Source organism: Eublepharis macularius, chromosome 1 (assembly GCF_028583425.1).
Source record: "Eublepharis macularius isolate TG4126 chromosome 1, MPM_Emac_v1.0, whole genome shotgun sequence".
Lineage (NCBI taxonomy): Eukaryota > Metazoa > Chordata > Lepidosauria > Squamata > Eublepharidae > Eublepharis > Eublepharis macularius.
Genome location: NC_072790.1, coordinates 140,664,934 through 140,678,333, shown reverse-complemented (window position 1 = coordinate 140,678,333; position 13,400 = coordinate 140,664,934). Strand labels below are relative to the sequence as shown.

The 13,400-nt window shown below is 40.1% G+C and overlaps 1 protein-coding gene across 1 annotated transcript in view; it reads left to right on the top strand.

Annotated features, from left to right (window-relative positions):
* Positions 1 to 13,400, top strand: part of PDE10A (phosphodiesterase 10A) — a 92,676-nt gene that overhangs the window by 38,243 nt on the left and 41,033 nt on the right. The window contains exons 8-9 of the mRNA XM_054977032.1: positions 5,891 to 6,033; positions 13,004 to 13,096. Coding sequence (XP_054833007.1) covers positions 5,891 to 6,033; positions 13,004 to 13,096 — 236 coding nt within the window. The remainder of the gene's footprint in view (positions 1 to 5,890; positions 6,034 to 13,003; positions 13,097 to 13,400) is intronic.

Here is a 13,400-nt window from a genome sequence, read left to right as displayed (position 1 = left end):
ACAGTTCTGCATTGATGACTAGTGCAAAGAATTAATCATCTCGTTTGCAATTTTTCTCATCTTCCTCCAGCAGTCCTTTCATTCATTTGTTGTCTAATGGCCCAACTGCCTCCCTGTCTGGCTTCTTGCTTTTTCCTGATATATTTACTGAAATTCTTATCTTACTATTTTTATTAATAATCTTCTCAAATTCTATTTTGCTTTCTGTTTCCAACCTACCTTTATTTTGCCATGCTCTTTTTCATCACCAGGAAAAGATATTCTTTTTAGAGGAAGCCTTCTTGCATTTTATGGATTTCTTGACTATGCTGGTTACATATCTTCTTAAACCTGATGGTAGCTTTTCTAACTTGTGATACACATCCTGTCTGCATGATAATTTCATTGTATCCTGAAGAGACTTGACCCTTTTAATTCTCTCTTTTAACTTTCTTTAGCTAATCTCAGTTTTGAGAAGATTCCTCTTTTGAATCAAATTTGACCATATTGTATATTTTTGGCAACTTTCCCTTTTCATAAATGTTGAACTTAATAGTTTGTTTTCAGTGTTTCTAGCTAGTTCAACAACATTTACATCTCATACTAAGTCTGTAATAGAACTCAGGACTAAGTTCAGAGTTGCCTCCCTCTGTAATCAGTTCTATGACTAACAGTGCAATCCTATGGAGAGTTACACCAGTCTAAGCCCATTGAAGTCAATGGCCTTAGACTGGAGTAACTCTCCATAGGATTGCACTGTAAATGTCTCAAGGGGCAGGCAGTAACTGAGTGTATCTAGAAATGTTGTTCCTTTGTCATAACTTGGAACTTGTCTCTACCAAGTCATTGTGAAGGTAATTAAAGTCACCCATTATTAACAAATCTGTCCTTTGGTTGCCTTCCATATTTCTTTCTACATCTCAAGATTAACTTCAGAGTTGGGTGAGCAATGTCGCATCACCAGTGTTAAATTACTTTTCTAGCCATAGGTGGGGGCATTTGTTATTCTTAAATGTTTTAGTTTATTTCACTTCATCCCCACTTTGACATATAAAGCAACATCAGCCCCAATATTTCCTTTCTGTATGTCTTTTCTATCCCTATCCATTCTACAGTTTATATCTATGGATAAACATATCCCACTAATTTTCCTTGTTGCAGGTATCTGAAACACCTCTACATTTAAAATCAAGCACACCAGCTCCCTCATCTTGGCTTGAAAGGATCTAGTATATTGCTTGTTCAAAACTATGGAGTTATTGCAAAGCTTACCACAATGAAAGAAATAGATGTTAATGTCCTGAATTACTGTCCCTGTTGTTGAACTCACAGAGGTGCTTAAGCTCACCTTACTTATACCTTTTCTATGACATTTTGTCACTGGTGCTACAGTCATTACAGAACTGGACTCTTTCAGAAGATAACAGTACAAATCTGCCTATGGTTAACTCTCTAACTTACTGTTGCAGTCACTTAAAATGATAGGGTCTATCTATTACAAAAGAGCTAGTATAGTGATTAAACAATGAGCAATGATTAAAAATTAAGGATCATTTGAACCCCTCAAAGAACACACGCATGTTCTGTCCTGTAGCTGTAAATTTTGACTTCTAAGTTAATCTTTCTGAGACTGGCTAGATCTGTCCAATAGACTTACAGTTAAGTCTCCCAAGCCTATTTTAAGTCTAGACCTAGCTACAACTGATTTGTTTTATACAGATATAAAATGCTGCAGGATTACCTCCTTAATCCTCAATTTTTAAAGTGTTGTACAGTTGCTATATCTTAAAAACTTACCTAAATGTAATTTTTTTCACTCCTATTTCCTATCAAGTGTAATGCTCTTGTCCTATGGGTAGTCCAATCAGCACTTGTTAACAGACGGGCTACTGTATTCTGGTTCAATGGCAATGTCTATGTCATCTTCAGGATTAGCCTACATAGAGGATGTTAGCACTAATCTACCCTTGAAGTTACAGGAGCATGGATCACATGGATCACTGTGGCCAGATCAGTTAAGTCCAGAAATGAACAAATTTTCAGCAACAGTGCCAACCTGCTTTTCCATTGATAGGGAATGCAGATCCAGCAAAATCTGCATGCTTTTCACTAACCTACCAGCTTTAGTAGCATCCAATATAACACAGACAAAAGGACACTGACTTCCCTTACTAACGTAAGTGAATACATACATACATACACACTTACACATGCATGCATGCAGAAGCTTTATATATGTGTGTACACACAAACACACACACACACACCTGACCCCACAGCTATGGATGATCTTTCCTAAAGGTCTTACATAATTTAAGAAGCACAGGAGATAGGACAGATCCTCACAGTCACTTCACATCCTAGGGAATAGGCTGCATTTCTACATTCCCATTGTCTGCATCCTATCACACAGGAAATGTAGACCAGGATAGTATGCTCCATGTATTCCAACCTTGGCCGTTTCCACATGGCTTACCTGAAGCCGCGCCATGCTGCAACGTTGCGGATCGTGCCGTGGAAAATGCGAAATATCGTGTTTTCTCGCATGAGTTTTGCATGACATCGCGCAAAATTCGTGCAAGAAAACGTGGTATTTCGCGTTTTCCCCGGCACGATCTGCAACGTTGCGGCATGGCGCGGCTTCAGGCAAGCCGTGTGGAAACAGCCCTTCTGTTTCATGACTGCAGATGGTAAATTTAATTTATTTTAGTTGATCTACAAAGTATTCCTTGAGACTAAGGCAGGAAAGTAGACTTGATTTATAGATTTACGTAAAAACAAGAAGCCTCAAAAATAGAGATTTAAAATTTTGGAAGTTTTGAAGCCAGGAAAGGCAACTCTCCTCCTTTCCCTACCCCACCCAAGGAAAAAAATCAGATTTTGGGGATAATTATAGTATATGCAATATTTATTTTTCTGTAAAAACTAATTTTATTGATTGAACAACATAAAATGCACCACATATAACGTGCTTCGCTTACAAAATTGTACTATTTGCCATTTTTATGGAACGTAATTAAAGTCTTCATTGCAAGCATACCCAGTTTTTGAGAAGTAGTGCTACTATAGCACATGTATCTTAATCTTTGCCTTTTAAAATGTTGATGGCAGAAAACAAATTCTGCAGTAAAAAAATGTATTATTTGGACATGAACACTTTCATAGAGTCATAATAGGTAGAGCTACTGGCATAGTAGGCTATTAAGTTAAACTTTATAATATGGATGGTGCAATCCTGAGGGCCAGTGTAACAGAAGTGTGTGGCTGCTGATGTAAACATTGGAGCTCTGGTCCATTCTCTACACACATTCCACAAGGGAAACAGCAATGTTTTTTCACTCAAAAAGGAATTTGTTCCCCATTATTCCCCCAAATTTCTGAATTGTTCTTGGCCTTCATATCTCTATTCAAAATACCAGCAGCTGCAGGGGTTGTTTAAATAAATCTTTTTCATGTACTACTAAGAGCCACAGTAAATAAAACTGTTTTTACCTGGGGCCTGAAAATCAGTAAGTGGCAGGTGGACAGATAGTTGGAGGGAATTAGACAGATAGGGTGCACTCAGAGAAGCCCTGTCATTGGTATCCACTCGCTTGGTGCACTTGGAGAGTAGCCAGCATTAAGAATCTTAACTGTCGGGCAGCTTCATATGGGAGCTTGTGGTCCTTCAACTACTCCATTTCCAGACCATTTAACACTTTCTAGATAAACTCCAGCACTTTGCTTTGTGTCTGGTAATGAACTCATAAAATCTTAGAAGAGGCATTCCCTCCTGTTTGTGAGAGAAGAGATAGTCTCTTTTGAGACAATGCCTGCTGCAGCACTGTATGTGTGTCATCTGAAAACAAAGTATGCAACTCTTTTCCATTTGTAAATATATGCAAATTTTATTAATTTTAATAACTAAACCAAATGTGATCAATTGATTAAGATTTTTATTTGAGTGAGAGTCTTACCTCAGACGTCTGATAAAATTAATTACCATTTTTATAGTACTTTAGAATGTTAAAAGTGTTTCATGCTCAAAATGCCATTGAGCCTTATGCTGCTAAGGAAGATAGGTTCCGAATTGCTTCCAGGGGACAGCTCAGAAGCAGTAACTTGCCAAATGCTACCTAGTGAGTTCATGCTTGAAGCAAGAATTGAACAGGAAATTTCATAGCTCACACAAGAGCTATTCTCCACTAAATTTAATATGAAATAGCATTCAGTTATTCATTATTCAACTAGAGAAACTAAGTTCCTTGCTTTCTCAGTCCTCAACTAATTGACTGGCCACAAAGAAGAAAGGCTTCTGCATCCTGTTGGCAGTATGCCTGTGCAACAGTCAGGACAATGAATTGACTGAGAGTAACTAAAGCTTTATTAATAGAACTAAAAAACTGGATGGGAAAGAGAAGTAATAAATCCAGCTGCCTTGCTAGTTAAGAGTGTGTGCAGCAGAGTTCTAGAAGAAAGGCCTAAGAATAGACTTCTATAGACAGAGAAGGAAAAGCCCTTTTAGAAAGAAAATACTCTTTCTACAGTCCTGTCCAGAGCTTGCTGCCCTCTCCTAGGATCTTTACTGTTTTTTGTACACAAAACATTGCTGTACTCCAATATCAAATAGTGGAGAACAGTGATATAAGAGGAGAGAGAGATTTCCTTGTTTCACTCACATCTTTCATTGCATTAAAAAAGTACTCTTATCTCCTCTCTGGCTATACATGTGAATTAGTGGACTCATGCATAATCAGGCCTGCTTTTAAAGGATCGGGCATCTCAAGATCTTCAGTCAATGGTCTCTTTTACTTAGGTCAGATTCTTATCACAAATGTCTCACAGTGTTGTTTGGTGCAATGAAGTATATTTTCTGGTTAGACATGAAATATTTGCTGTGTCACACCCTCCTTTCATTCCCCATCCCTCAACTTTTACTACATTTAGGACATGGAAATTTAAAAACAGTGAAGGCGTGTGAGAACTGAAAGCAGGTGTAGCCACAAACATTGTGGTGGCACCAGAAAAACCATCAGACCTGGCTTAATCCATTCATATTAAAAAAGTGAAGCATATTTCATTTTGATTAGTCACATCTCTAAATGCATATTCCTAGTGCTTAATATATTACCTAGAAAAAACAATGGTATAGGCTAGAAAATGTATTCATTAGGTACAGCACTAAATAGTATGTCTCCTCAAAATGTTTATTGCACATTTCAAAATGATACTGAAACTTTTAAAATGCCTTGCAGTCATATTTGGTAAAGACCATGTGCTACATTATTTTTATTGTTGGCATTCGAACCTTTTCAGTTGTTTGCTTTAATCAAACCCCTCAAAATAATAGAGGAATAGGAGTAAACGACAACATATTCTTTCTTGCTTACCTTTTATAAAATCTATTAAAGCAGTAAAATTAGTTTGAAATGCAAGCTGACTCATAACTGTTATTTACAGGTATTTGAATAGTTGAGTTTCTGAAAAACATGCCATTTTGTTTTCTGTTATAGTACAAAACATAATTTCTGGCAACACAGAGTCTTTAATTGTGGAGAGCTGATGTGCTGTGGGTAAATTCTGGCTTCTCAGAAGTTATCCATAGCACATCAGCTCTCCACAATTAAAAATCATTTTAAAATGTTGTCTGCAAGCCTATCATCCATGTTCCTCTCTTCAGCTGAAAAATATCTTCTACTTAGGAATATGTTTAGAGGTTTAAAAAAGCAGCAAAGACATGGGTAAACTGACATTTGTAGTTAGAAAAATTAATGTAAAACAAGGAAATTGGGTAACAGCAGCTTAATTAAGACTTTTGTGTTTGTATAGGGGTTTTGTAAAGTGTTCAGATTAGTTACCTTCATATTTAATTGAAAAATAACACAGACTCATCTGAGCCAACTTCGATTAATCCTAGTTTTGCTTTTTGTAGATATATGCAAAAAATCTGGTGAATGCAGACCGCTGTGCACTATTCCAGGTAGACCACAAGAACAAGGAACTGTATTCAGACCTATTTGATATTGGTGAAGAAAATGAAGGGAAACCTGTCTTCAAGAAGACCAAAGAAATAAGGTAGGACTAGCAAGCAGGTGTAAGTTTAATATTCTGTGCAGATTTCATTACCCAATTTCTGCACATATTTGCAGGTGCTATGACAATTCTTGTCATACTGTGATATCATTCCCACCAGGACCTGCCTCCAGAAGGTAGTACTTCTGGGAATGATATTGTCGATGAAGCTACACCTCTGAAGCTATAACGTCACTCCTGGAAATGCCATCTTCCGGAGGCGGTCCTTTTGGAAATCATGTATGAAAAAGCCAGTGCTGCTCAAAAGTAGGTAAAGTAAACGTATTAAAGTATGTTACAACTTTTTAAATACTGGAATTTCTTAATGTGAGATGGTCAGACCCAAATCAAGTAAATTGTAATGAACATTTAGAAAAGAAACTGTTGACCACCTGTGGCAATGTAAGATCCATGGACTCTCTCTGGCCTACTAAGGCTTTCCCGCCATTTCTTTTGGAAACAGCTGGCCCACAGGAGAACTGTGTCACGGTATGATTATGCTACACAGGCCTCCAGTGGCAGGTTCAAGAGAAGACACGACACACCAAGCTTCAGTACAAATGGTGTATTATACAATTTACAGGTGGATACATTTACAGATATGTTACGTTGGCTGACAAAGTGCTTCGCCAGGAACCCGCAGAGCTGGAGCTCTTTACAGTAAAAGACTCTGCATGCTTATATATTAGTCAGTAGCCTATCCCCACACAGTGCTGACTCACTGTGCCAGCCCAGGTGTCCTTGACATTTACAGAGAAGTACATCACCTGGCTGGTATCACATGATAGCTACCTGTCATCACTTTGTTACTACTGATGACTCTGATCAGTCACTGCTAGCTGCCTCATCTCAGTGTTTATTTTATTACCTTGACAAACTGCACATGGCAGCAGCACAGGCGTGTGCAGAACAGGGGGAAAGCTTTTGGCCTTGGAGCCCTATGTTGTCTGTCTCTAATGTAGGCAGTTCTAGAATATGGTTTGACAGAAGCTATCTGCTGAGTATGTACAGTTTTAGTGTGTGTGCTGCCTTTGCATCTCAAGGGAAAGGGAGAAAGAGTTCCCTACCTACAATGTTACGATATCACAAAGCAAAAACTCAATATAAGCAAACAATAGTCAACAAATCAACACAGGCACATAATAAAATGGTAAAAACAAAACAAAAAAACATAAATATAACGTACAGAAATGATTAGCATAAAGCAAATGGGATAAATGTAGTACAAAACAATTATTACTAGAGCAATAATCCATAAAATAAAAAAGCAATGCAGTAAAATGATACACTCACAAGGCAAGCAAAATCAATTGCAAAAGTATAAAAGAAGATAACTATGTCCATGAAAAGCTTGAGAGAAGGGACTTTCGGAAAAGGTCTGCTACTTTCCTGAAAGTTCTACCCATTTGAGGTTTGTTGGTTCTAAGGGTCCTAGTGCTACCTTGGATTGGGGTTGAGGCCGGCATAGAGCATTTGCTTAAAGTTGTCCTCATCGTAATCAAAGATCCCTAGACGGAACTTTCTTGGCAATGGCAGCAAGGAGCTTTTTACGAGCCATGTACATCTCTGAGTTTTCATCTGGAGCCTAGTGCTCCATGATGTACAGCATGTCTGCTATTTGGCTGGGCCAAATAAGCTGCACTATTTCCATCCACAGGGTCATGCAAAGGGCAGTGAGATCCCTAGTGGCTATGCCAGATTCAATGGCTGGGGCATCCGTTCTGGATGTGCAGAGTCTGGCTAGATGGGTTAAATCAGCTCGATTTACAGTGAGGTACAAATGAGAGACTGCTGTGAGCCAATGTCCTTGTTTAACGGGCCGAGTTGATCTGCTATGGCTTTTGCCTCAGTAGCAGTCCAGGGGATTTTCTCCTGGATCTGCTCATGTTCTACATGGCCATTAGTGTCACACTTCTCTACTGTTTGGGTTTTTATGGGGTGAAGGGGAACAGGGTTTTCCTGGTCTGGATTGTAAGTGGCTGTGGGAACTGCACCCTCCGGCAAGGACTCATAGGGGGCTGAGCCGAGGAGGTCTGAGAGAGTCTTGAGTGGATGGAAGATATTAAGGCTCTCTGTAGATCTAACTATTGTTTTAGGGAGTTAATTTCTTTATGGTTCGTCTTGTGGCTGGCTTCAGTGCGCTGGGTTTTAACTTGGGCAGCAACATATTGGATTGTGTGTTCGGCTTGGGTGAGCTGCTGCTCTTACGCTGCCACTTGGTGCTCAGCAGCCTGAGTGTGGGCTAAATCTTCCTCTAAATCCTGCCTAGAGTCTCGGGTGGCAGAGGCAAAAGTACCTTTGTTGACAAGCAAATCAAATGTCTCCACTCTTAGCTTGTCTAGCTCCTGAGCCTGTAGCTCAAGTTTTACATTTGCCTCTCTGGCAAGGCTTACATGATCACTCAGGGCTCCCAAAAAGCCCCAGGCTGCACAAGCCTCTTTTTTAGAACGTTTCAGCTTTTTACTTCCACGCTGTTCCTGCTTCCTTGTATCAAATTTGGAGCTCCACACTTGAAAGGAAGATCTGGAGAAAATAATTTGGGATAGGGTGATAATTACCAGTCCTGAAGAAAGGGGGGTCCATGGGAGCAGCAGCAAAATGACCAGCATTTCAGGAAAAGAAGAAGGCTCAAGAAAACTTGAGAGTAGGTGTATGGATCCAGAACACATGCACACTGAGTACATGGCTGGGAAGCCCAATTATAGGGCAAAAAAGTACCCTGGGGCAAAACTGACGTCTTGTTCCTAAGAACAATAGGTTAATGGCTTGTTCAGAGGGAGGACAATAAATTGGGAAAGGTTTGATATGAGTATCTGGGATGGTGATGGAGAGTGACCTCAAGTCATAGTTGGCTTTCATGGCAAGAGACTAACAGAGGTGGTTTGCTGTTGCCTGCCACTGCAACCCTGATCTCCAGTTACTAACTGAGGCTTACCGTGCTTAGCTTCTGCAAACTGACGAGATCAGGTTCACCTGGGTTATCCAGTGCAGGGCATCTGGGATGGACTATAGGTAAAAATATTGCTTAATGACCTGTTAAGTACCGGGCAGGAAGGCTATCAGATGTGCTGAATAGCTTTGATTAGGTAAGTGGGAGAGGAGAGGTGGAGGAAGGCATTGATGAGATTAGGCAGGGAGTTTTTTTCAGGAAGCCTCTTATCTCTGCTGCTCTCCAGGGTATGGGAGCTGTCATTCAGTCATCCCCACTCTGACTCATGACTTGGTACCTTCCCAGTTTCCAGGCCAGCTGACATCTGCTCTGCCTGGGGATGAGGTTCCCTTTGGACCCTGTGATTGGGTAAGAGGGGATTCTGAGGGGAAATTGCACCAATAGGAAAGTAGGGGGATGGTGCCTGAGAGAAGGGATAAAAGGCCTCACACCAGTGGGAGGGGGTTCACTCCTAGGGAGCGGAGCTGAGCAGAGGTTGCTGCAGATGGAGTGATCCCTCATCCAGAAGGGGTGAGACAGTTGGAAGCCAGTCACTAGGAGACAGTTAAGAACAGTCTAGATAGATGTGTTAGGGTGTGTTTGTTTATTCACCAACCTTTACTATTCTCTTTATTTTACTAAGTTTTGAGCACCTGTTATTAATAAACCTTTTGAATAAAATTCTTTATTATTCTGCCTGGGTCCTCATGCCTCATTCAGTCACATGATAAATCAAACCTTCTGGGAAAGAGTAAACAGAAGGGGTTGGTTGGGTGCTCTGGGCCCTTCCAAGGAAACTTGTACCAGAGTGGTGGCAGCCTACAGAGAACTTCCCTGGGTCTCAGCCAGCTGTGACACCCCTCATGTCTATACTGAGATTCATGTGTAATGAGATGATACAGAATAATCACTGAGACAATATGTGTGATTACCTATGAGGTGTTCAAGTGGAAATCTAGCTACAGTTTCTATCTGTGCTACTAAAGAGCTCAGTTCTGAGCAAAAAATGTCACAAGTGTTTATTTATTTATATACACACTTATCTCCTCACTGGGGGCTCAAAATAGCATACAATATAATTATCCTCTCTTCCATTTTATTTTCTCAACAACCCCATGAAATAGGTTAGGCTGAATGACTGGCCTAAGGTCAGTCAGCAAGCTTGGGACTCCCATATCCTGGTTTGATGCTGTAACCACTGCCCTCTCTGGCCAGCATCATCCATTATTGGAATATTGATATTCACCAGTAGATGTCATGGTTGCGTACTGGCCTCACTAGTGCCTTGTGGGATCTTACCAAAGTGAACATTTACTCAGTATCTCCTGTTTTAGATACTTCTAGTATGTATTGAGGAAGGAAAGATTGGGAAACAATAAACAGTAGCCAGCAGATAGAGGAGAATAAGAGATTTGAATCATCTAGGGACTACACTAGATGAGTCAAGTCTGAGTTCCTCCATCTGGACTCCTGACTGATAGTTCCATAGGCACATGGCAGATATAATTTGGATTGGGACTGAGAGGGAGAGGGGCTTTCCCCATACCATTTTTCTGACCCAAAACAGCACCAGTGGATGCTTTTTGCCCCAGCTTGTGGCTAGATCCTGATTTGTGGCAAATGTCTAGTTTGGCCTTCAGGCATCTCTGCAAATGGAATTCTTTAAGGCATAAAACATCCCTCCCTCGCTTAGCTTGATGGGTACATTGGCCTTATATCTCAGTTTGAAGAGTGGGATGGAGGTTCTTATTATTTTATTAATTTAAATATTTATACACCTATATTTCCTCCAAATAAGTGGGACTTGCTGCTTTGTTAGCTGTTTCAGTCTGGAGTCCTGAGGCATGCTTCCTAAGAGGACACATATCTAATAATTATCAAGCCATGCAGTTAATTGCATGTGAAAAGTGTTCTTTCTTCATTGTATCACAGACTAAATACTGAAGAAAAATTACAATCCATAGTACTTTCAAAGTCTTTATTCTTCTGACTCAGCCTCTTTACACTGACACAGTAGTACAGTACACTCAGAGGTTGGATCTGTTTTGCAATTATTGACAGTCAAAATATCCTCTCCTTCCTAGTGTAACCTACCATACAAATAATTCTGGGATTTAATTATTTTTAAATGATAGGCTGAGGCTTTTTCATTTTCCTGCCTCACCTATAAATCTGTAATAGTTATCTCAATTGTTTCCATTGCCAGAGTACCTACTTGCATGTTCTAAATTCACATGACATTTTGGGGTGGGGACATTGTTTTTTATATAGCCTCTTTGCTTGTGAATCTTTGTCACTACTCTGGCTGGAACCCTGGTATACGGAAGCTTAATATACAAAGTCCTATTCATCCCTTCCAAATCACCCAGTTCTGATTCTAATATTGACACAGTTGCACTGGTATAACTAATATATCTTTACAGTGGTGTATTGTTGGACTTAAGTGTGCAAAGGACTAGGTCACTATTGTGCTTTTCTCCAAACGAAGTAGCAGGAATCTGTTGTTAAATGTTTGTAAAACATTTGTTTTCAAGTCATTGCAATTAAGTGGTTGATTGTACAGTTGAGTGGTGTAAGAGATGTTCTATATTATAGTCTTGCCTGTCCTTTATCAAAACCTACAGTACAGCTACTGAATCAGCAGCTTGACTCATGAACTTAGGAGTAGGAGAGTGGGTTGGAATCCATGGAGGAGTTCCACAGAAAGAAAGGATCTCTGATCATGCTGTGTGACTTTCTTACCTCCTGCCTTCTGCAGCTGCCAAAATGCCCCTGGCATGCTGCTCCTGAGGGGGTAGCGGACCCTCAGGAACAGCATTGAGGGGAGGTACAGATCTGCATTATGAGAGAAAATCAGGAAAAAATGCTCTCTCCCATACTATGAGATCAAGGTGTTCACAATGTGAAACTTTGATGTGTCCAAGCAGTCAAAGAGGCCAAGAACCTGTACATTTATTACACATTTGCATGTGCACACACATACCAGTAGATATCTCCATTATTCCCAGACCTTCTTACTGTCTTTTAAAGCATCTTTCCAAGGTAAAATTTACATAAGATTCTTAGAGTCAGTGAGTTGTAATGGATAGAGTGTCAGACAAAGATCTAGAGCTGTGCACCTAAATAAATAATTAAGTAAAATCTGGGTGATCCAGTTCCAGGTTTCAGAGATACGAAAAATTCAACATCCCTGAAATCCAGGTAAGATTCTCTAATCCAGTTGGAGAATCCTGAATTTATCTAGCCATTATTCCCTATGGGGAAAACTGTCTGGGGAAACTGCCAAATTTGCAGGGAATCTACTCCTGACTATTCACTAAAGACTTCTTCCCCCACATTTACAGGAAGATTGGACCCCAGGGTCCAATTCTATGGGCCCCTGAACAAGCTGCCCCAAGCCATTCTCCTTTGTTTCCTATGGAGGAAACATTTCCAAGGATTTCCAGGCAAAGGGAAACCTTAAGCAGAGAGAACTCCTGGCTAAAAGCCAGTCCATTGCAAATCCCACTCCCATGCAAGATTAACCAACAAAGCCCAACAGAACCAAAGTGAAGCAAGGGATCCAACTTCAAATCAGAGTCCCAGTGTCAAACCAGAGAATCCTGGACTCAAACTGAAGCTGAAGGGATGAGCCTCACTGGAGCTGTGGAATTTAAAAGGCAGTTGGTGACCACCTGAAAAGCTCTTTTGGAGCTCAGGTGTGGGTTGTGGGGTGGGATGGGAATCCACTCTATTTTGCTGGTTCATGTATCCCAGATTGCACACCTGTACTAGGATTTGGGGCCCCATGGTTGAATCCTATGGAAGCTTGCTGGCTTACCTGAGGCCAGTTACACATTATCAGGCTTAGTTCACAGGGCTATGGTAAAGATAAAATGGAGGAGAAAAGAATGATGTAAGCTGCTTTGGGTCCCCAGTGAGAAGAAAGGCTGGTGAGAAATGAAGTAAATAAAAAATAAAAGTATGTCCATTGTAAACTGGGTGGATTGTTGTATAGCCATTAAAAAAAACTCAATATAAGCGTACCTCTTGTCTTTATTACAGATTTTCTATTGAAAAAGGAATTGCTGGTCAAGTAGCAAGAACGGGTGAAGTCCTCAACATTCCTGATGCCTATGCAGATCCACGGTTTAACAGGTATGAATTTAGTGGGCTACACTTAGGACTGTAGTAAATAAAGGCAGTTAGTAGTGTACTTGTATTATTCCAGGTTTCTTTACAACATTTGTTCCTACCTACAAGAAGAAACAGAAATTTACTATTATATCATAAATATTAGCGGTGTGCAGAATAGAAAAAATGAGTCAAAAATACACACCAAAATTACTGGTTCGGCTCATTAAAGCAGTTTCTGGAATCAAGAACCAAATCTAGGAAACTAAATTGTAATGAGTCCCTCACACCCAAAAGTTTGTGTGTTTCATTTTGTTTTGTACCTTCC